This window comes from Trachurus japonicus, chromosome 17, assembly GCF_045865225.1.
Source record: "Trachurus japonicus isolate A0001 chromosome 17, Traja_1.0".
Taxonomy (NCBI): domain Eukaryota; kingdom Metazoa; phylum Chordata; class Actinopteri; order Carangiformes; family Carangidae; genus Trachurus; species Trachurus japonicus.
Window position 1 is genome coordinate 23,641,757 of NC_140923.1, and position 23,085 is coordinate 23,664,841.

Consider the following 23,085-nt stretch of genomic DNA (forward strand, 5'->3'; position numbering starts at 1 on the left):
ACCTTTTGGCAGTGCATAAAGCAGATGGGTATCCTCGGTGTTGTGTTTGTGTGTGTGTATGCTCTGACGGAAACACATGGACTCTGTGTGTACATGCTGTGTGTATAGGCATAGTGTGTAGAGTGGTTTGTGAGCATGTGAAGCTGATCTTCGACGCATCTGCATACAATCTTGTTGACTGGAATCAAACAAGATGACGGGATCAGAGGGGAATGTTTTGATATTGACGTGAAGATCACCGTATTATTGAAATAATATTATACACAAATATTATTTCTGGGGGGGGGGGTCCTCTGCAAATGCTGCCAAAGTGAAGTGGTGCAGCACGTTTTATCTGTCAGCATGCCATGTCCTTGCAGCTTTGATGTACATTAATAGGGTGTGGGAGAGAGAGAGAGAGAAAAGAAGTAGAGATAATTCCCTCAAAATAATAGCTGCTGTCAGAAGGTGTTACAAGCCTTTACAATGCCTCCAAGCCAATTATTCCCCCGTCATGTGCACAGGTGTCACAAACACAGCGAAGCCTCCAGAAGTGCAGCCAACACCTTTAATTAGAGGTTTAAGAATAGAATAAAGTGGCTGCAACACTGCCCTAACTATGATGTTTAGGAAAAAAAAAGGATGATTCACGAGAGATGACAAAAGTATTTCTTCAAGTCAAGAGAAGCGATGACACATGAGGGGAGGAGATTATTGAAATAAAAATCTGAATATAATTGGCAAATTTCAACACAGACTTTTTTTTTTTTTTAAACTTTGGAAATGTGAGTCAGAAAGGAGATAAATGACTTGGTTAAATAAACTAACCTTATACATAATTCGACTGGTCAGATTTCCACTTTGGCTTTTGTTTAAAGGCTCGCCTTAGGCAGCTTTTTAAATGAGAAAGTTCTGCCAGAATCATTTAAAACGTGTCAATGTAATCTGCAGTTATTGTGTTAGTGGGGGGAAAAAAATAATCTCTTTAAACAAAGTGTGAATGCCTATATCCAAGGCCACTGTGAGTTTTGTAAGTGTACGTGTGCGCGTGTGCATGTATGTATGCATGCCCCTGTGGGTATGAGGTCACGTATAACACTCTGTTTTGCACTGTGCAGTGGAAGTGATAAGAGAAGCGCTCTTGATGTAGCAGGGAGGAAGACTGCAAAACCTCTGAACTGTTTTTTCTATAGGTCCATGTCACATTCTCTTTTTCTTTTTTTTCTCCCCCCAACACATACCAGCATGGATGTTAATACCCTTCAAAAGTAAACCTTATTTCTGTGCCACTGAGCCATGCCTAGTCTAAACCTTCCAAAGGCTTGGAGGAGGAGGGGGGGGTTTGATCCAAAGGTCCTTTTTCATGAATGCTAAGCCCATTTTTTGGCCTGTTTGTAAAATGACTCCCTGCGTAGGCTGTGGATGTATACATGTTTGTTGTGTGGCTGTGTGCATGCATGGATGTGTTATGGAAAATAAAGCGCTTCATATATCTCCACCATTTTTGTCCACCTTTCCCCCCTTCCCTGTGTTTTTTTTGTTTTTCTCTCCCAGTAGCAGGTTCCCCACGGAGCCCCATCAATAAGACCACCCTGACTCTGATCAGTGTCATCAGCTGTGTGATCGGCCTGGTTTACTCCTCTCACCTCTCCTGCAGTCTCTCCGTACGGGTAATCCTACATGTGCCGGAGCACCTCATCGCTGACGGTAAGACTTTACACCCCCCTCCTCCCTGCCTCCAAACACTCACACACAAACCTCTGTGGGCGCTCAGAGCCCAGTGGGGCTGAGCTGGCATTTTTTTCTGCTGTTCTCCCAGGGGGGTGGGGTCCGCTACATCCCCTCCTCCCAAACCCGAGCAGCGCGCTGTGCCTTTTGCTGCTGCTGATTTGCTTTGCTCTCTGCAAGACAAAGGTAAATGTCAGGGCGACCACCCCCTCCCTCCTCCTCCCCCCTCGCCCCTCCCCAGGTCTCCCATGTGAGACCACACGACAGATGTGCCCTCAAAGCATCATAGCACATTGAGGCCAGGTCACAGTGACCACCTGCAGAAAGCCCTCCATCACTCTTCCCCTTGTACTTTCTGATACGTTGAACCACCTCGCTAATGAATTTCAATGTAGCACCTGCAGGAAAGAAAAAAGAAAAGAAAAAAAGCACCGCGGGGGCCAGGCGCTGGCTCCCGCTGGTTCATTGGCATTTTTCAGTTGTCACAGGAGTGAGCTGGCAGTCCAGATATATTATAGACTGTGACTAGGCCCACTCATCTATCATCTGGAGGTCTGATTTGATTCGGAGCGCCGCTGCTTTCTGGTGGTATACACCGGGTCTGCCAGGGAGATATTAAAATTCCAGGGAGGTGTCCAGGGTGGGAACTTTGAAAGGAGAGATGAAAGATGGCGAATTCGCCTGTTGAATTACAAAACCGAGATCGATTTAGAATGTTTCCATAAATGTCTCCACAATCTCATCAGACTTGATTTGATGTCACGGTGAATCAGATGAAAATCTGGATTCTACCACAGGGGAAAGAAGCTATTAATGCCAACAGCTGCGCATGTGTCTGCCTTCGAAATGCTGTGAAGAGAAAAAAAAACAGCACAGAAATGTAGAGTCACACCTTTTCTCCCTGCCTTTCACATCAAGGAAAGTAATCATCTGGAGATGTTTGTCTACTAATGCAGGATAACAATATCCAGATACATGACAAAAGACAAACTTGGGGATAGTGTGAAGTAGAAATGTGGTCGAGGGTGATTATCTCAGATTGCATTCTGTTGGAATAGGTTTTCTATTATCATGTGTCTTGTCTGAGGCGTATCCAAGTTACAAAACTATCTCTTTGGACTGAGTGGCCTACAGCACACAACGTGCTCGCACTAATAACAGCTGGGAACCTTTGTTACGGGGAACTTAGACGACCGGGTCGCTCGGCTGCATGTGAAATTTGGAGAACTTTGGAAAAAATACAAATTCTGTGGACGGTAGGCAAATCTTCTGTGTGACACTGCTGGGACAGTAACTTAAATCCACAAATGTCAACCTCATGGTGACATTAGAGGAAAAGTCAGGGGTGGATCTCCAAAGTCATTAGGAGTCATCCTCTGGGAACCATGAACGTCTGTACAAATGTCAGTCTATCCGGCAGTTGAGGAGAATATTTTGACCGACTGACTCTGTCCTTAGAATAGAAAAAAAACAGGAGTTGCAGTGACCAAGGGTTGCTTCTGGCATCTGGTCTGGAAACTAATGAGTCCAAACATGGCCTAAGGATTTATCAAACCAAACATACAGCTGAGTGAAACATGGAAAGAGGAGGAATTGGTGTAGTTTTGCAGAAATTTCCGAAATTTGCCTCTTTTCATTTACAGGACAAAAGGAAAATCCTGAAAAAGACAGGAGGATACATTTTAATACTGCTATTACGTGCTTTTCTATTAATACAATAAACATAACGACTATATTTTATCACAACAAATGTTTTATTTCTTTGTTCAACTGGAGCCGTGGACCATCAAAGCATCTTGACAGCTGTCACACATTAACAGCCTCACATTACTCAAAACTCACTTTTATAAAGTAGCATACCCTACTTAAATAACAAAGACAAATCGGCCTTGCAATGTTTTAATTACAACCAATTATTGTGCTTTTTGTATCGATCAACCCCAAATACTAGATATTCATGAATCGTTTGTTTTTCACAGAGCTCCTACTCATCCATGGTATTGGCTCTATGCACAGCTCCGCTACTTCCTGAACTTAAGGCAGCTCCTTTATTTCCTGTCTTACATTATTGGACAAATTGATTAATCCAGGTGCGTCTGACCATTGTGACTACTCAGACACACCTGGATTAATCAATTTGTCCAATAATGTAAGCTCAGGTGAAGCTACATGCAGTAGAGTAGGAGGGCTCAGGGCTGCTAACCCCACTAGCTGTCCCGGATGTTAGCTAGTGCTAGCATGTCTCTCTCCCTCAGCAGCAGCAGTCAGGACCGCAAAGAAAAAGAAATACAGTCTGAGTGAAGCGCTGGAGCCGCGGACGGATACCCGGTTGTCACGACAACTTAAGCCTCGAGTGGTAACAAGTATGAGGACCGTTGTGGTGAGCTAGCTCGATGCTAACTTCGGCTAGCGGTAGCAATTAGCATCCACCGCTAACACCCTCATACCAGCTCACCACAACGGCTCTCCTGCTTGGTACAACATAACACTGGAGGCTTCCGTTGTTGGTGAGTTTAGGTATTAGTAGTAAGGCACAATCATTAGAAACCCCCCGCCCCCCCAAAAAAAAGTAAAGAAAAGAAAAACCTGGGAACTTTTCCTTCTCTGTATTAAATTCACTGTCCATTTCCTGGGAATCACGGGTCTGGGGCAGCAGCACTAAATTTGTGGTTTATTTCATGTTTGGATGAGTGTATGTGATAAAAATGAAGGAAAACTAGTTAACACAGACCAATTAATCCAAGGTTAAGCCCTTGTGCATTGAGCCCTAGCTGCTCAGCAAGAGACAGAGAGAGAAGCTCTGAGGCAAACAGCCCTTTATCCCCTTGGGCCAGGCCTTCTCCATGTGCAGCCAACTATTATGGACCAGCCTCTCAACTCCAGGCTCACCTGGAAACCAGCAAGACAGAAATCAAACAGAAGGGAGAAAAAGAGAACAGCACACATTTTATTTTGTATTATTATAGCTGTACGACTGAGCCATACAGTTGTGTCATATATATAAATCCTGCACCAGCTTTAGGAGACCCTCTGGTCAGACTGAGCCAGGTTGTTTGTTCCTTTGCAGCTGCTTCTTCTCTTATTTGTTTTTCCACCCGAAAGTTCACAGAGAAGATCAGTGAATATGTCTTTTATCGCCACTTTTTGTTTTTGTTTTTTGTGTCAAATTTTATGAACCAGTGACTGACTGAAATGTCAAGTTGTTGGGAGACGGCCTCCTGGGACCGTGAGCCAGTCAGAACCCTCCTCATGTTTCCATAAGCTGCCGAGTGCCATGAAATCCATCCAATCCAAAATATCTGGTATTTTAGCTCGAGATTTATCATTTTAGTCTTTACCATATTTGGTAACACTTTACTTGAAGGTACCGTCATAAGAGTGACATGACAATGTCATAACAGTGTCATGTCACAGTCATAAACGTGTCATAAACATTAAGTCAATGTCATTAAACATTTATGACTGTTGTCATTAAGTGTCATTCGTTTTTGTAATGACAAGTTGACATTATTTTGGTTGTCTTCTTGATTATGACACCTTGACATTAATCAAGGTGACATAACCAGAAGTCGTCTTTGTCATGACAACTTGACATTAAATTTGTTTGGGATGTCCTTATTATGACAACTTGACATTACTCAAAGTGACATTACCAGAAAAGGGCCTTGTCATGACAACTTGACATTAATGAAATATTTTCTGTTTAGTTGACATAATGATTATTATTTAGATGTGCAAGGTTACAGAACAAATCTAGCACTTGGTCATTGTTGTTTGACAGGATGTGGACAGGATACCCAAAACTGACTGTCATGACACCATTATGACAGTGTAATGAAGAAATTCTCTGACCTCAAGTAAAGTGGTAGCATTTTTATTTGTCATTAACATATCATGAAGGATAAACTGACTGTCATGACACAATTATGACAATGTAATGAAGATATTCTGTGACCTCAAGTAAAGTGGTAGCATTTTTATTCGTCATTAACATATCATGAAGGATCAACTGACTGTCATGACACGTAATTTTTTCACATCACATAAAACAGAAATCAAACATTTTTGAAAGCTTGAAATTATAAACACAATCATACTGACAATAAATAAAATAAATAAATAAAATAACAGTGTCTAAAAACCATTAAAAAAAACAACATAAATAAATCATTCAATTTCCAGGTGGAATTTTATGTCAAGGCATGCCCTGACCTCAGCTGCAGCGCTGCAGTTGTAGCCGGGATGGTCTGCAGGCCCCGGCTACACTGGTTGTGTTCTGACCCAGGGGTGGGTTCACACTCAGGTTTATTCCTGTATGATGGCGACATAAAACAAAATGGATGTGAGTGAATCTTCTCCTACCACAAAATAAATAAAATACATTTAGCAAGTAGACTAGTACATGGAGGACGCACTACCACATGCACACCACACACACACACACTCACTCACTCACGCACGCACACACGCACACACGCACACACACGTACAGGGAGAAATCGCGGCAAAATAACTTTCTCTCTCCTGCTCAAAACGGTTCTTAAAACATGCTACTCGACAGAAAACACCACAAACACATCTCCAAACAGTTTTACATTAACATTCTTTCGATAAATTAGCATTAAAACTCATCAAATGTAACTTTTTAGTCCCGGAGCCTACTACATTACCTCAATCAGTCAGGAACAGTGCAGACTGACGAGAGAAGGGAGCTAATGCGTCATATACACGAACTTTCAAAATAAAAGCTTGGACTTGTAGAAAATGAAAGAAATACAACAATAAATCCACAAAAATTGAGCTTTTGAATTATAGTAACAAAAATCCCTACGTAAAGCAGTGTAATTCAAACTTTCATGGATTTATTTTTGTATTTCTTTCATTTTTACTAGTCCAAGCTTTTATTTTGAAAGTTCGCGGATATGACGCATTAGCTCCCTTCTCTCGTCAGTCTGCACTGTTCCTGACTGATTGAGGTAATGTAGCAGGCTCCGGGACTAAAAAGTTATATTTGATGAGTTTTAATGCTAATTTATCGAAAGAATGTTAATGTAAAACTGTTTGGAGATGTGTTTGTGGTGTTTTCTGTCGACATAACCTTTGTCGACATGCCTTGACATAAAATTCCACCTGGAAATTGAATGATTTATTTATGTTTTTTTTTTTAATGCTTTTTAGACACTGTTATTTATTTATTTTTTTTAATTTATTGTCAGTATAATTGTGTTTATAATTTCAAGCTTTCAAAAATGTTTGATTTCTGTTTTACGTGATGTGAAAAAATTATTACATTGTCATAATTGTGTCATGACAGTCAGTTTATCCTTCATGATATGTTAATGACGAATAAAAATGCTACCACTTTACTTGAGGTCACAGAATATCTTCATTACATTGTCATAATTGTGTCATGACAGTCAGTTTATCTTTCATGATATGTTAATGACAAATAAAAATGCTACCATTTTACTTGAGGTCACAGAATATCTTCATTACATTGTCATAATTGTGTCATGACAGTCAGTTTATCCTTCATGATATGTTAATGACAAATAAAAATGCTACCACTTTACTTGAGGTCAGAGAATTTCCTCATTACTGTCATAGTGGTGTCATGACAGTCAGTTTTGGGTATCCTGTCCACATCCTGTCAAACAACAATGACCAAGTGCTAGATTTGTTCTGTAACCTTGCACATCTAATTAATAATCATTATGTCAACGAAACAGAAAATATTTCATTAATGTCAAGTTGTCATGACAAGGCCCTTTTCTGGTAATGTCACTTTGAGTAATGTCAAGTTGTCATAATAAGGACATCCCAAACAAATTTAATGTCAAGTTGTCATGACAAAGACGACTTCTGATTATGTCACCTTGATTAATGTCAAGGTGTCATAATCAAGACAACCAAAATAATGTCAACTTGTCATTACAAAAACGAATGACACTTAATGACAACCGTCATAAATGTTTAATGACATTGACTTAATGTTTATGACACGTTTATGACTGTGACATGACACTGTTATGACATTGTCATGTCACTCTTATGACGGTACCTTCAAGTAAAGTGTTACCAAATATTTTCTGTTATTGTGTCACAAAACATTTTCTGATGTAATGTGATGATGAGTTTCTAAACAAATTGGCCCCAGTTTCATATCCTCATTATTCTACTTCTTGATTAATTTTTTCATCACAAGTCAGTACATTTGTTTTTGAATACATCCACAAACCATTTATTTTTAGTATTAGAATCCACTTCATGATGTAAAAGCAAAAATTATTGCACAGCCCTGATTGCCAAAGACATCAAACAGGAAATAAAACGCCTCATAAAAGCAGAAACACGGTTGATTGGTGTTTTATGTTTGAAAGTTTTTCTAAGCAATTTTATAACTCTCCACAATTAAGCAAACAAGATGCGTCCAGCCATTCGCGGAGTGTGCTCTAGCTTTGAAAGGGATCATCAAAGGGGATGGCACTAACTAGGGCACACACACACACCCTGCCAAGAACTCATTAAATATGCCTGGGTTAGCAAATGCCCAGTGTATCCCAAGCTTGCAAATGGACGGGGCTTTGGTCAGTGAGTTTACAGTGATCACACAGCAGAGAACTTCCACTCTTCCAGGCAAAGTTTCAAACTGACAAGGAAACAACCTGAGTTTGACTTGCGTCCCTGACTCGCTGGCATCTTTGCACTCAGTCAACAGCATCCGAGCTGCGAACAAAGTGACAGCTCAGGCTTTAAGTGTACTCAGTGTCACTAATTGATGCCATCATTTAGAGTAAAGTTTTATATTGCACCTTTCAACAGCAAGGCAATTAAAGCATAAGTAAATTGGTTTGAAATAAACAGAAACATTAACACATGCCATCTGTGTCTCATTATCCCCCATTGCAGCACCAGAACAGTCAACAGCCTTCCCCTTATGAACATAGAGTATGCACGACTACGACATATGTGCGAACATAACATATGTACTACATTTACATAGAAAACAGCAGCATCACAATGGCAACTCTCCAACTTGCCCTTAAAAAAAAAACACACACACAAAGAAACATTTGTATAGGCTCTGTTTGTTATATTCTCAGGTAATTCAAAAGTTTTAGGTTATATTCAGCTGCAAACTTCATAAGCATGTAAAATCAATCTGCAGGAGACAAAAAAAGAAAAGATCTGCTTCTTTTTAATACTTTGTTTTTTTCAGGAACAAAGTTACAGTTACAAACTGACAAGATAAAATCAAATCAAGGAAAAACTCAATACCCACAAGGTGGCAAAGTAAAAATGAAACAAACTCACAAGGATAGGACAATAGAAAGATAAATGAATAAATAAAAATACATATTGCAATAATTGAAGATACAGAGAGAGAGACAAAGGGTAGCATCAATACTCATAGATCATGCTAGAAAAGATCTGCTTTGAAACAATACACCTGTATGTATGTAGTCACTGCACCAATGGGAATCACAAAGATCAGGTTTTCAGTGAAGCTGTAGCCAGAAAATCACATTAAACAAACCATTCAAATGTTTTAGATAATCACATAGTCTAATTATTCAAAATTCCAATATCCCTGAACAGCTTGTTTAAGTATGCACTGTTGTCTTCAGTGTTACCGTCCTCCTCCTGGTGTGCATGTTCAGCTGCACGGTCACCAGGGTTGAATTTGAGCTGAACTCTGCTGGAACAGGCGACACCGCTTTGGGGCCGACACCTATTGTTGTTTTGTTTAGGTTTAAAAACTGGCTCCAAGGCATTTTCCAATCTGGTCCAGGCACCAGAGTAGGACCGGGCTATCCTGAGCACTGGGACCAATAATGGTGCCCAGCTTTTGCAACATCTTGTGGTGTTCCAAGGGTGTGTGTGTGTGTGTGTGTGTGTGTGTGTGTGTGTGTGTGTGTGTGTGTGTGTGTGTGTGTGCAGTACCGGTTCACCCAATACGCACACTACGCACGTTGCGTAGGGCCCCGCAAAATAGCAGAGGCCCCGTTAAAAAAAAAAAAAAAAAAAACTGACGACGTGACGTGTAGCCTACCGGATTCCCAGTACAGCCTAACAAGACAGCGCTTGGCACGCCACGATGAAGCAGAGTTATCCCTCGGGGAATTAGGGGGAAGAAACAGCTGACAATGACCTGCAGGAACAGCAGTCAGGTAACTCTGCTCTCCGGGTGGGAGGGAGGGAGGGAGGGACTAGTCCGTGTTTGACCTGCATCAACAGGGCAGTGGGCCCTGGGTGAACCCCGGTCTCTGTGTGCGTCTTGCTGGCTCCTATAATTTTAGTTGTAGTGTAGTTACGTTACGTCTACACTTATACAAAATGGAAAGCAATGGATAAATATTGACTAAGATTGAATTTTGTTTGCTTGGATAGCCTACATGCAAATATAGATGCAGAATCAAACAAAACTTGTGAAATATTATGACAATGGTGCTAAAAATAATAATAATTATATAATAAATAATAATTACATAATTACCTTCATTTGAAGTGAAAGTAAAACAAGTGCAGCCAATTTGATGGAGCTGAATTAATAGTAGCTTTATCTAGAGATTTATTTAATGGTGAGTTTTTTCAAACATTAACATGTTTACATGCATTGTTACATTTAGTTTGATTTGATTTGTTCTGAATTTATTCTTAGTTAGACCAACACTGCAATACGTTTAAAGGGGGGATGCGTGGAAACACTGGGTGTCAGGTGCGACTGTTGAAAATTTTTGGGGTTCAGTTAGGAGGGCCCCTTAGCAGAATTTTGCCTAGGGCCCCATGGAGGTCTGAACCGGCTCTGTGTGTGTGTGTGTGTGTGTGTGTGTGTGTGTGTGTGTGTGTGTGTGTGTGTGTGATCCAGAATTCATTGACTGTACAATATCTCTCTCCCCAGACCCCCCTGCCCATCAACCTCTGTTGTCTTCAAACTGTAAATGAAGCACTGAAGCCAACAGAGGTGACCCTTCCTCTGGCTGCCCCTGGTTATTGATAACACCAATAACAAACATGTTGGCCTTGTTACTATCAGTACAGCTCGACTGTCGGCATATTTATATACTGTAGTTTTGCAGCTGTCAAGGTTTATTGTCTTGGCTCGATGTCAGTTCTGACAGGTGGTGGTGTTAAGCGAGGTCAGTACCGAAGCCAAGTCAATCCTCAGCTGGGTTTTGTTTTATCAAACTCTTTTATTTTGAAAGTTTTTGAACTCTCAGGGGTTGAGGTTTTTACTTAAAGGTTGAATATGTAGAATATTTATTAAAAGCTATATTTTTTCAAAAATAATACATCCATGGGGCCTTTAGAGGGGTACAGAATGAAAGTATTGCTTTTCCATAAAAACATTTTTTTTAGTCTGAATTATTATTTTTAATTTTTTTGACGGGCTCGACAATGACTTTCTCTCAACGTTCTGTTTACATTCGTACCTGCCTGTAGCCGACACGTGGCTCAGTTCTCCGCTGTTTTCCTGCCTCCTCCCGGTCATGTTTTCAACCAAGCCTTTTTAATAATCAATCGGTGGATCAATGGATTATCATATACTTGTTAGGATGGGTGTATTTGTGTAGTCTTATCTGTCATAAACACGTTTATCGTCGCGGACTTTCGGTGCCACGGAGCTCCTTTTTTTTTTTTTTTTCCAACTTGACGAGAGCAGTGACAGCGGAGGCTCTGAGCAGCAGCGGTGTCAAAGGCAGAGAGCCTCCACTCTTCCTGTAACAAGCTACAAGTCATTTATTATGCTGTTAATGACGGTAAAAATGAAACATAAGGTAAATATCCTGCTTAGCTCTCCTCCTCTGCTGTCCTCTGATCAGAGCGGAGTCCCTAGCAACGGCCCGTTTTACCTAGCAACGGTCTGGCAATCGACTGCTGGAATTCTTTTTCTGTTGTTTTTCTTGTATTTCTACACAGTCAACCTTTAATTTCTTGTATAAAAAAAGCAAATAATGTACATTGCAGTTTTTTGTTTTTACAGTTTTAATTCATTCTTTTCTTGTATCTGTTTTTTTTATCCCTTCACATTCTCTCCTGTTTTTCCAGCCTCTTTTTTTGCACCTCTCCTCTCTTCATTCACCATTCACAACCCTCTCCATCTGTTCCATTCCTCCTTCTCTCCAACCCCTTGTTTATTCCATGGGTGTTTTCACCCCTCTTTCCTCTGCCCTCCCCAGGATCGAGGTTCATTCTGCTGCAGGGGAGCCAGTTGGACGCCTCGGACTGGCTGAACCCCGCCCAGATCCTGTTGTACTACCAGCAGAACGCCAGTGGGCCCTGGGTCAATGAGCTGTGTGGACGACGCCTCTTGGACCCCTGTGAGCACCAGTGTGACCAAGAGACAGGTAAGCCAGGAGCAGGAAGCATTGGGCCTACACTGTGAGCCAGAATTCATTTCCATGAAACCAAATGAAAATAGCCACAGATATGTATTGGTGCACATCTGGCAGAGAAAAACCCTATTTTACATTCTTTTCTATAATTTTAGGTGTTTGCTATGCTGAAATTATTGGCCCTTGACTTTAGCCTTTAAAGGAATAGTTCACTCAAAATTGAAATTTCCGTTACAAACAAGCTTGAAATATAGACTTATTTAATTTTTTTCGGAACAATTTCGCATTTCGGGGCTTCAATACAAGACGGACATTACATACGAGCAGCATGGAAGTATTTGGATGTTTTTTGGTGTGTCTTTTTGTTACGAAGACAGTTGGTATCCATTTGCAACCGTTATATTGACATGCACTGCTACGCCGAGACCCCCTGTAACTCAGAGAAGCCACGGATAACTCTGAAACTTCTCCCAGCCCTTAGTCGACATGAGGGTGAGTAGATAATGAGTGCAATTTGAATTTTGGGTGAACTATTCTTTTAAGGGTTGCCTTACAGAAAAACCACATGAACTTCACATGTGAAAAATTTTGCACATGGGAATCATGTAATTTGCACATGGAAAACCTGTGGTTTTGGGCCAATTTTATGTGAATCACATGTGAATTCCCATGTGAACCCATTTTCAACATATTTTCCATGTGTGCTCTACATGGTAACACATGTGGTAACATGTGATCACATGATGCTACCACATGTGTTACAATGTTTCCCATGTGCAAATAACATGATTCCCATGTGCATACTTTTTCACATGTAAAAAATCACATGTGAAGTTCATGTGGTTTTTCTGTGCCGGTAAAGCTGTAGCAAATTTGGTTAGAGGCATTTTGTCTTAAGAACAACATCAGTGAACTAAAGCCCTCCTCAACAACTTGCAAATTTGGGAGCTCACACAATTACAAATGGGAACCGTACAGACCCAAGGACCTTTCTGCACAAGTAAGAGGGTCTGAGAACAATGAAACAGATGACGGTGGGAGTTGACGAGGGAGACGTAACATTAGGTAATAACACTGCAGTGTGAAAAATAACCCCTGGGGGAAAAAAGAAATGCACCATGGCATGTAAAGGTCATGTATTTAATGCATCAGCAAAAATGCACTCGAAGCACCACAAGTGAAAGTGGGCCTGTCTTTATTCTTCAATGTGAGTGTTATACCATTAGACAGGACATTATAGGAGTGGATTAATATTACTGATGCATGAATGTGGAGGTGCACTGCACTGATAGAAGCCTTAATAATCATCAGATGATTTGAACAAGGTCTCAGCTCCGTGTCAAAAGATGAATGGCTTCCATTATCTTTCTGTAGAGGCTACAGTTAGTAGTATGGCCCATTAAAGGTGTTCTTGGGAGCCGTATGGATCCATATTGCTTCTATAGTCAACGTGCTTTTAATAAGATGTTTACATATTGGTATTCTGTGTTTAATATGTATTATTTAACAGGGCAGTGTATTATATATTCTCTACCATTGCAAGTGGTTTTTTTGTGGTCTTCATTTTTTCACAAGAGCTTCAGCCCTTGCTCTGTTTACAAGAGGAGAGTGACAGTGAGTGGCTGTTAGAAAGTAGCACAGTGATCCGGGGCTAGCTGGTTAGCATGCTAACTTCAGTAGAAGAGTCAAATTGTGTATGGTTTTCCACCACTGGAGACAGCTGTTGGAGAATAAAGGTATGAAGTTCAGAATTTCTTATGCACTGGTATGCAACAACTAAGGCTCATTTACAATTAGTTTAACATGTAAATTCAGCCAAAAAAAATAGTATATGAAGATACAACTGGGCTGAGATGAAGTGTGTCATATTGGAAAAATATGAAAAAGAAAATATAATATAATAATGTGTCGGGTCCAGGCAAATTTTGGCAAATTTAGGCAAATTCTGAGCAACAAACAGGAGAATAGGAAGACAGGACAGTTGACCTTATAATGTTCAATTTGCACCAGTTGAGGATTGAACCCACAATCCGTGGAACCAAAGACCGTTGTCTATCGCACCGAGCTAATTGACAAGTGGCAGTTCAACAGTGGCTTCACAAATTGAGTAAGCCATTCACTGTCATGCAGGCAGATTTGAAACCACAGTAAAAAGAAAAATCAGTTTTTGAGGTAAAATGTATTTGTCAAACATCTACTATGAGTCTAAGATGTTAGGAGCCTTCGCACATGGTCCAGTCCAAGCTATTTGGATTTTTTAATTTAGAGGCTTGCTGTGATGCCACCATCAGTACAACTGTCTTGTGTTTCATGTTGAGGACATCTGACATTTTGATCTGTCATCATCATCATCATCATCATCATCACCCTTGCTGGGTCTCGAACTCACAATCTCTGACACCAAGAACCAGCTCTTAACTCGCTGAGACCTGCTGTGTAGCTTCATTTATCGACTCAGGGAGTCAATGCCCAGGCAGCTGTTGTCAAGGCAGATTTCGAAAATGGTCAAAATGTCAGAAATTCTGTTATCTAAACAAAAATCTGATAATACATGGGATCTGGCATGGGGTTGGACATTTCTGTAAGGTTTGGTGAGTTTTCACCCATGGGAAGTATGATTTCCTTGGAAGTAGAAAGAAGAAGATGACACTGGACCTTTGTGCAAAATTTAGTGAGCTTTCGCCCATGGTCCGGTCAAAGCTATTTGTTTTTTGTTTTTTTTATTTAGAGGCTTGCTGCGATGTCACCATGAGGACATCTGGCATTTTGATATGTCATTATCATCATCACCCTTGCTGGGTCTTGAACCCACATCCCCTTGCACCACAAACCAGCGCTTAACTCACTGAGCTAATTATCTGGAAGTGAGACATGGTGTGTGTCTTCTCAAATAGACTCAGGGAGTCAGTGTCCGGGCAGCTGTTGTAGAGGCAGATTTCAAAAATGGTCAAAATGTCAGAAATTCAGTTATCTAAACAAAAATCTGTTAATACATAAATTGCATCTAGACAGCAAAACAGCTTGAGGACATCTGACATTTTGATCTGTCATCATCATCATCATCACCCTTGCTGGGTCTCGAACTCACAATCTCTGACACCAAGAATCAGCTCCTAACTCGCTGAGCTAATTGGCTGGTAGTGAGACCTGCTGTGTAGCTTCATTTATCGACTCAGGGAGTCAATGCCCGGGCAGCTGTTGTGATGAAATGGTCAAAATGTCAGAAATTCAGTCATCTGAACAAAAATCTGATAATACATGAATTGCATCTAGACAGCATGGAAATGTTGGTGATTTGTTTTTAATGATGAGTGTTTTGCTTTATAAGAGAAAATCTGATGTTTAAAAATTCCACTCTCACATTGACTGCAGTTGTTCTCTGGAGAGCAGAATTCAAAATGTTCTCAAAAATTCAGTTTTTGAGATAAAATTCTGATATTTGCCAAACTTCATCAACCATGACTCCAAAATATTGTCATTTTTTTTCAGGAAGTTTGAAAATGTATTTAGCAAGAATTTGATGGTATATGTTTACAGTACTGTTTACAGTCAAACGTTTTCATGCACTGTAGGCTCAATTTTTGCTTAATCAAAAATTCGAGTAACAAGTTTTGTGGAGGACAGCCTGGAGATGCTCTGTAGCAAGTTTGGTGACAATTGAGCAAAAATTGTGGGAGGAGATACATTTTAAAAGTTTTACAGTTATTGAAAAAAACAGAGTGATGGACTTCATAATTTCTAATGAGTTTAAGTGGACAAAAGTTTCAGCAGTATTGAGGCTACATTGTGGTGAAGTTTCAAAACTTTAGCATCTACCATTGGTTTGGTAGGAATTTTTAAAGTTTTTAAACTTAAACGCTTATTGTGCCCATGTCCTTGGAGTTGAGTGAATCTGGCATGGGGTTGGATGTTTCTGTGAAGTTTGGTGAGTTTTCGCCCATGGGAAGTATGACTTCCTTGGAAGAAGAAGAAGAAGATTTTTTTTTTTTTGATTTTTACAACCACACTTTATTTACCAATCACAGGACATTATCAGCTGTTCCTTCTACCCAACTACAGACTCATCTATTTATTTACAACCCACACCAATAAACACACATACATACACACATACATACATAAACACAAACAACCCCAAATCAATCAATCAATCAACCCATAAATAAATAAATAAATAACTAAATAGATACTCTGTCAGGTTTTCAGCACACTGGTAAAAGCAAGTTCATTGTTTGACACAGCACACAGGACATTGTTGTGACACCAAATATCAGAGAAGCTTCCCAGGTCTCCCATCAATCTATAAAATGCGAACTCCAGTCTGATCCTACAGCGGACGTTAGAGCGCCACACTGTGGACGCCTCTACACCTGCCTGGTCTTCCATTTTATTTCTCCTGGAGATGTAGATTGCCATTTTCGCCTCCCCCACGATAAAATTCAACAGCTGCCACATTGCCCTATTTTCTTTTCTATATCCCGCCCCATAAATAAACACTGCAGTTGTAAAAGTCTGATTAAAAAGGCTAAAAACACTTGTCAATAGAGTAAAAAACGCAGAGAGCCGGCCACACTCGCTAAAAATGTGGAACGTCGTCTCCCTCACTCCACAAAAAGGGCACTGGTTGGACACATTAGCGTTAAGAACAGATGTAAAAGAATTGGACGCAATAGCCCCATGGAGAACCCTCCACTGTAGGTCTCCAGTCCTCTTTTTCAGGGGGGGCTTGTACAGGACTCTCCACTGCGGAGACGCCCCTCCAAACCTGTCAGCCCATGCACATGGTGCTCTGCCCCCCGAAGAAGAAGAAGAAGAAGAAGAAGAAGAAGAAGAAGAAGAAGAAGAAGAAGAAGAAGAAGAAGAAGAAGAAGAAGAAGAAGAAGAAGAAGAAGAAGAAGAAGAAGAAGAAGAAGAAGAAGAAGAAGAAGAAGAAGAAGAAGAAGAAGAAGAAGAAGAAGAAGAAGAAGAAGAAGAAGACAATAGTGTCGTGGCAGCTGCGGTGCCCGGACCCTAATAACTGAGAAATGTCCCAACTAGCAGCTCGCAGGCTGATGTTTTTACTGTGAGAATACACAGTCAGTCTGAAATACGACAGCTGTGGGACAGCAGTGAATTGGGTTGATACATTTCCAGAACCACACAAACATGATGGAAAAATCAGTGGCACTAGGCAATTTAACACCGAGCATCAATTTGCAACCCCTGTGATGAAAATAAATTGGTAACACTTTACTTGAATAGGTATTCATAAGCTTGACACAACACTGTCATAACAGTGTCATAACTCAGTCATGAATGTGTCATAAACATTATGTCAAATGTCATAATCGTTTATGACTGTTGTCATTAAGTGTCATTCGGTTTTTGTAATGACAACTTGACATTAATCAAAGTGACATTACCAGAAGTTGTCTTTGTCATGACAACTTGACATTCAATTTGTTTGGGATGTCCTTCTTATGACAACCTGACATTAATCAAAGTGACATTACCAGAAGTTGTCTTTGTCATGACAACTTGACATTAAATTTGTTTGGGATGTCCTTCTTATGACAACCTGACATTAATCAAAGTGACATTACCAGAAAATGTCATTGTCATGACAACTTGACATTAACGGAATATGCACCTATTTTTGTGTTCATGGCAAGTTGACATAATGATATAATAGATTTGCTAGGTTACAGACCATGATGTTTGACAGGATACCCAAAACTGACTGTCATGACATCATTATGACAGTGTAATGAAGATATTCTGCAACCTCAAGTAAAGTGGTAGAATTTTGAGTTGTCATTAACATATCATGAAGGATAAACTGACTTCGTGACACAGTTATGACAATATAATGAAGATATTCTGCAAACTCAAGTAAAGTGGTAGCATTTTGAGTTGTCATTGACATATCATGAAGGATAAACTGACTGTCACGACACAATTATGACAATATAATGAAGATATTCTGCAAACTCAAGTAAGGTGGTAGCATTTTGAGTTGTCATTAACATATCATGAACTGACTGTAGGCCTGTGACGAGAACACATTTTGCTGGACGATATTGTCCCACAAATTATTGCAGATAAACAATATTATTGTCAACATTATTTTGAGACAAAATTAACCACTAATGTAATAATAATATTTTATAATAATGCAAGTACACCCTTTCAAATGCAATTTCTTGTGAGTATTTTTTTTTTTTTTTAAATATTCTAACAAACAAAACACAATGTGAAGCTCTCCTGTCCAATACACACCTGAAACTCCACTTTACATTCAAACAAACTAATGTGCCTGGCAGTTGTTAGATTTAATCAAATTTATCTCCTAAAAAGTATTTAACTGGAAGGCGGTAAACCTCTAAAAAACCTGCCGATAAATTACTCCGCTTGTTTTCTCTCCCGGGATGATGAAGAGGTTGACCGGAGCTCAGCAGACCGGCAGCTGCTAACGTTAGCACATTAGCTCTGCACTTCTCCAAAAACGTCGGAGGAAATCTCCTAACAGGCGGTATCTGGATAAACTGACCACAGACTGGGGATCTTCACTGTGACTTTCTCACATGAAAAAATATTAAAACTTTGAAAAGTAACGTAATAACAGCGCTGCAGCGAGAATTAAAACAGCATTTAGCTGCTTAGCTTTACCACTACCGCTGCCGGTTATCGCGAAATGCATTCTGGGAAACAAAGATCCTCGATGACTGATGAGAGGATTCACTTTGTTCATTCTGCTATGGCACAAACGGCCCAGGTGCTGAGACGGATGCACAGAGTGAAGCCTCCAGTCATCCAGCCTGTTTGGAGGCCAGCGATGAGGAAAACAAACATAGCGCATGCACATGGCAATATATCGAAGTCAGGGGCGGTGTTAAGATCAGCTGGTAGAGCACCTGCCCCATGTGTTGAGACTACAGTCCTCACTGCAGGCGGCCCCAGTTCGAATCCCTGCGTGTCATTCCCCCGCTCTCTGCCTCCCATTTCCTGTCTCTCAACTGTCGTATCAAATAAAGGCATGAAAAGCCCAAAAAAAAATATGAAGTCGGCAAAAATATCGAGTTTATTTTCATTTATCCTGTCCATATCAAACATCACTGACCAAGTGCTAGAATTGGTCTGTAACCTTGCACATCTAATTATAATAATCATTATGTCAACTTGCCATAAAAAACAAAAATAGGTGCATATTCTGTTAAAGGATCCATCACCTGAAAATCACTTTTTTTCAGGTTATTGCATGTAGGGCTGAAACGATTCCTCGAGTAATTCGAGTACCTCGATTACAAAAAATGGTCCGAGGATTTTTTTCTGCCTCGAGGAATCGTTAATTTAATTGTAGTTCAAGCGGCCGCACGGACTTTCAATGTGGCACAACGTGCGCCGTAACGTAACCTATGAACGTAACCGTGCACGCCCCCCCCCCCCCGCGCGGCCGTTCGCCGCGGATGACGGCGGAGATGGGGAGGGGGGCGGCGGCGGCGGCGAGGCGATGGCCGCGATGACGGGGGGGCGGTGGCGAGTGGCGACAACACAGCAGAACAATCCTGCCTAGGAGCTATCCATGGTTAGGCTACTTAACCAAAGTCTCTTGAAATATCAAACAAAGAAAAGGACTATGGACTGTGGAAGTTTGAATGGCCAAAATACTTAAGTTATCATGACGTGAACCATCTGTTGCGGTGAGACCGTTGATTAGGTAGAAACCTTAACGGGGGGGCGGACGTGGGTGTTTGACTGAGGGAGAAAAAGGCGACAAAAAGACAGAAAATGTCTCTCTATAGGCACTCTAGTTGTAACACGGCCCTTGCATACCACAGCAGCACGTCTTCCATGTTGCAGCATCTCCACAGAAAACATTTTTGATATCTTGAAAGTAATTTAATTTTATTTATTTTTGATATCTTGAAAGTAATTTAATTTAATTTATTTTTATTTGTGTTTTATTTATTCTTATTTATGTTAGCAGCAGTCGCCTCTTTAGTAATGTTTCAAGACCAGAAAATACTTGCTTGTGAATTTAAGAAATAAAAACAGTTGATTCTACAAAAGGAAACCAATTGGTCATTCATTATTGAGTGAAATATGTTATTTTCTCTTGTGTATTCATAATTGCTCTTTAACCAAGCAAAAATACGTTTTATCCGATTACTCGATTAATCGATGTAATTTTCAGTAGAGTACTCGATTACTAAAATATTCGATAGCTGCAGCCCTAATTGCATGTATAACTTAGGGCGTATTCACACCAGGAAAGTCCGATAGTTCACTTGCTTTGGTGCGGACTAAATTTTTTTTTACTTGGTGCGGTTTGTATTCACATTGCATTTTTTCACAAGCTGATCAACTTTACTAAACAAAAGCACGTGTGTCCCACAGTCGCTCAATCATTGGATAAAAATTATCAGCGTACTCAGACCAGGGTTTTTTCTGCATTATACATTTTGAGGCGGCCGCCTGTCTACGTTTGTACGGAGAGATCGCGCTGATCCGCTGCTGTTTACTTTCTCTCTGAGCGTCTCCGCCTGGCGCCTGCAGATGTTCAGCTGAGGGAATACGCTCCTCGCGTCAGGAGCAAGTTGATAACCAGCTTCGTAGTAGTAGTGTTAACTCGGGCCGGGGCTTGAGGTTTTGTTAAGCTGGTACATGAACACAAAGCCTGGCTATGTTGAGCCTCCTTCGCAGTACAGGCCGGAGGAGTCGGTGTTTTTTTTTTCCCTCTGCCTTTATTTTGAAAGGTCAGCTGGAGAGAGACAGGCAGGCTACGTGGAGATAAAGTGAGGGGGGATTGACACGCAGTCCATTATAATCTGAAGCTTTCAGGCAACATTATCACCCCTAAAAATATAGCCTAGGAGAAATGAACAAGGAGGAGGGGAAAAAAAGACGTGTAAACGGCTATTGATTTTTCTAAACGGTTATGATTCCTACCCGTTTACACGTGTAGATGTTGACACCCCTAGTCTGAAGGATGGTGCGCTAAAAGAAAAAAAAAAAAAAAAAAAAGGACAGCACAGCAAAAAACAAACAAACAAACAAAAAAACATAATCATTCTCTCAGGATGCCGCGTGCCGCGGCATTTAAGCCTAGTCACATTTATTTCTATTAAAGCAGAAGTAAGTGATATATTTGTGTTAATATAAGTCTTAAATAGTTATATCTTCCGACAGCAATCACTTACATAGAGTGTTTGGTCTGAAACACGGGTCTGTTAGTCACTCTGCTCTGCTCTGAGTCGAGGAGAAAACATTTATCGTATCCTACAGTTTTTATCCAATGAGGAGAGAGAACGGCATGCAGGGCTGTGTGTGCAGCCAAGGGACGCCGTGAATGTGGCGACGTAGGGACGAGGACTGTTATGGTGCGTTCAAGGCAACTCGTATTTTTCCGACCGTGAAGTCGTACCAGTTCGATCTGGTACGAGTTCACCGGTCGGAAGTTACGAGTGGCCGTTATAGTGACTTTCACCGGTAAAACAGGTCGGAAAAACACGAGTGGGTTACCTGGAACGCTACAAAGTCGTAAGTTGTGACTTGAAGCTGTAATTTACGATTTCAAAAGCCTACCTGGAACGCAGCGTTAGCGAAAACGACCGGACCACTTACTTCTGCTTTAACTTACCCGCAGGCTTTTAGAGGTTTACCATCGGCTGGTTAACTTCTTTTTAGGATATAAATGCTAGTCTCATTGATGAAATCTAACAATTGTGGCAGTTTGTTTGAATGAAAAGTGAAGCTTCCTGTGTGTACTGGACAGAGGAGTGGCGCTGCCTGGGGGCTCTGTATGTACAGGAATAACCACATTAACGTCAATAAATACATGTTATACAATGAACCGATCAGCCTGCATTACATTTTATTTATTTATATATCCACCTTTTTCTGAACGTCAAAAACGTAAGCCGGTTTTGCTCTTCCGGTGGAATTTTATATTTACGTTTCCATGGTTTCAGTAGTCGCGGTAAATGCATGGAATTTTTTTTTTTTCAATGACAAGCTGTAAAACAAGATCGCGTGTTTTTCTCGCGAGAGCAAAATTGGCTACACAAATAGGGATAAATAAAGGTGAATGTTGCATATTATTTCTCAAAAATGTGCATTTAAGACCCTTTCAACACCTAAAACCAATATAAATACCAGGTGATGGATCCTTTAATGTCAAGTTGTCATGACAAAGACATTTTCTGGTAATGTCACTTTGATTAATGTCAGGTTGTCATAAGAAGGACATCCCAAACAAATTTAATGCCAAGTTGTCATGACAAAGACAACTTCTGGTAATGTCACTTTGATTAATGTCAAGTTGTCATAATCAAGACAACCCAAACAATGTCAAGTTGTCATTACAAAAACCGAATGACACTTAATGACAACAGTCATAAACAATTATGACATTTGACATAACGTTTATGACACATTCATGACTGAGTTATGACACTGTTATGACAGTGTTATGTCAAGCTTATGAATACCTATTCAAGTAAAGTGTTACCAATAAAGTAAATATATCAAAATAGATTTCATTTTCCTGAAGATTCAGCAGATGTCATAAGGATCCTGAGAGCTTTTTCATTTTTTCACCTTTAATTTTTTATTTCTTAATTAAGAGACCAATCTCAGTGAAAAATCAAGATGTTTCAGTTAGAAACTAAGGATATAAATGTGATGTGGGATATCACAGTGTTAAGGACGGTGATGATGGTTAGAATTAAAGTGTTGCAGGGATTTCCTGTTGTTTGATGAGGTCAGATCTGTCAGTTGGACAGGTGCTCAGTTGGTGTCCGCTGTGGTGATGCACATGGGGTGTGAAGGCAGAGGTCAAAGGGCAAAGGGAGGAGACAATAGGGAGAGAAAGGAGGAGAGGCTTCATTAGACCAACACTTGAAGAACATGAATAAATTGAGGCTAAACCCAACTGCACATTTTGTCAACAACAAACCTTCACCTGTATTTGCTGATGGAGAACATCAGCTCACCTCTGTTCCCTTTTGCACCTTTTCTTTGTGTCTTGAGCAGCACCATACAAAGCATCATTCAGGCCTTC

At 40.4% G+C, this 23,085-nt stretch overlaps 1 protein-coding gene across 6 annotated transcripts in view; it reads left to right on the top strand.

The window, feature by feature from the left end:
* astn1 (astrotactin 1) overlaps positions 1–23,085 on the top strand; it is an 840,736-nt gene that overhangs the window by 204,926 nt on the left and 612,725 nt on the right. For 3 of the 6 annotated variants that reach the window (XM_085804088.1, XM_085804090.1, XM_085804092.1), the window contains 2 exons: positions 1,534–1,686; positions 11,889–12,056. In XM_085804088.1, coding sequence (XP_085660214.1) covers positions 1,534–1,686; positions 11,889–12,056 — 321 coding nt within the window. The remainder of the gene's footprint in view (positions 1–1,533; positions 1,687–11,888; positions 12,057–23,085) is intronic. The other 3 variants (XM_085804091.1, XM_085804089.1, XM_085804093.1) reach the window with 1 other exon arrangement.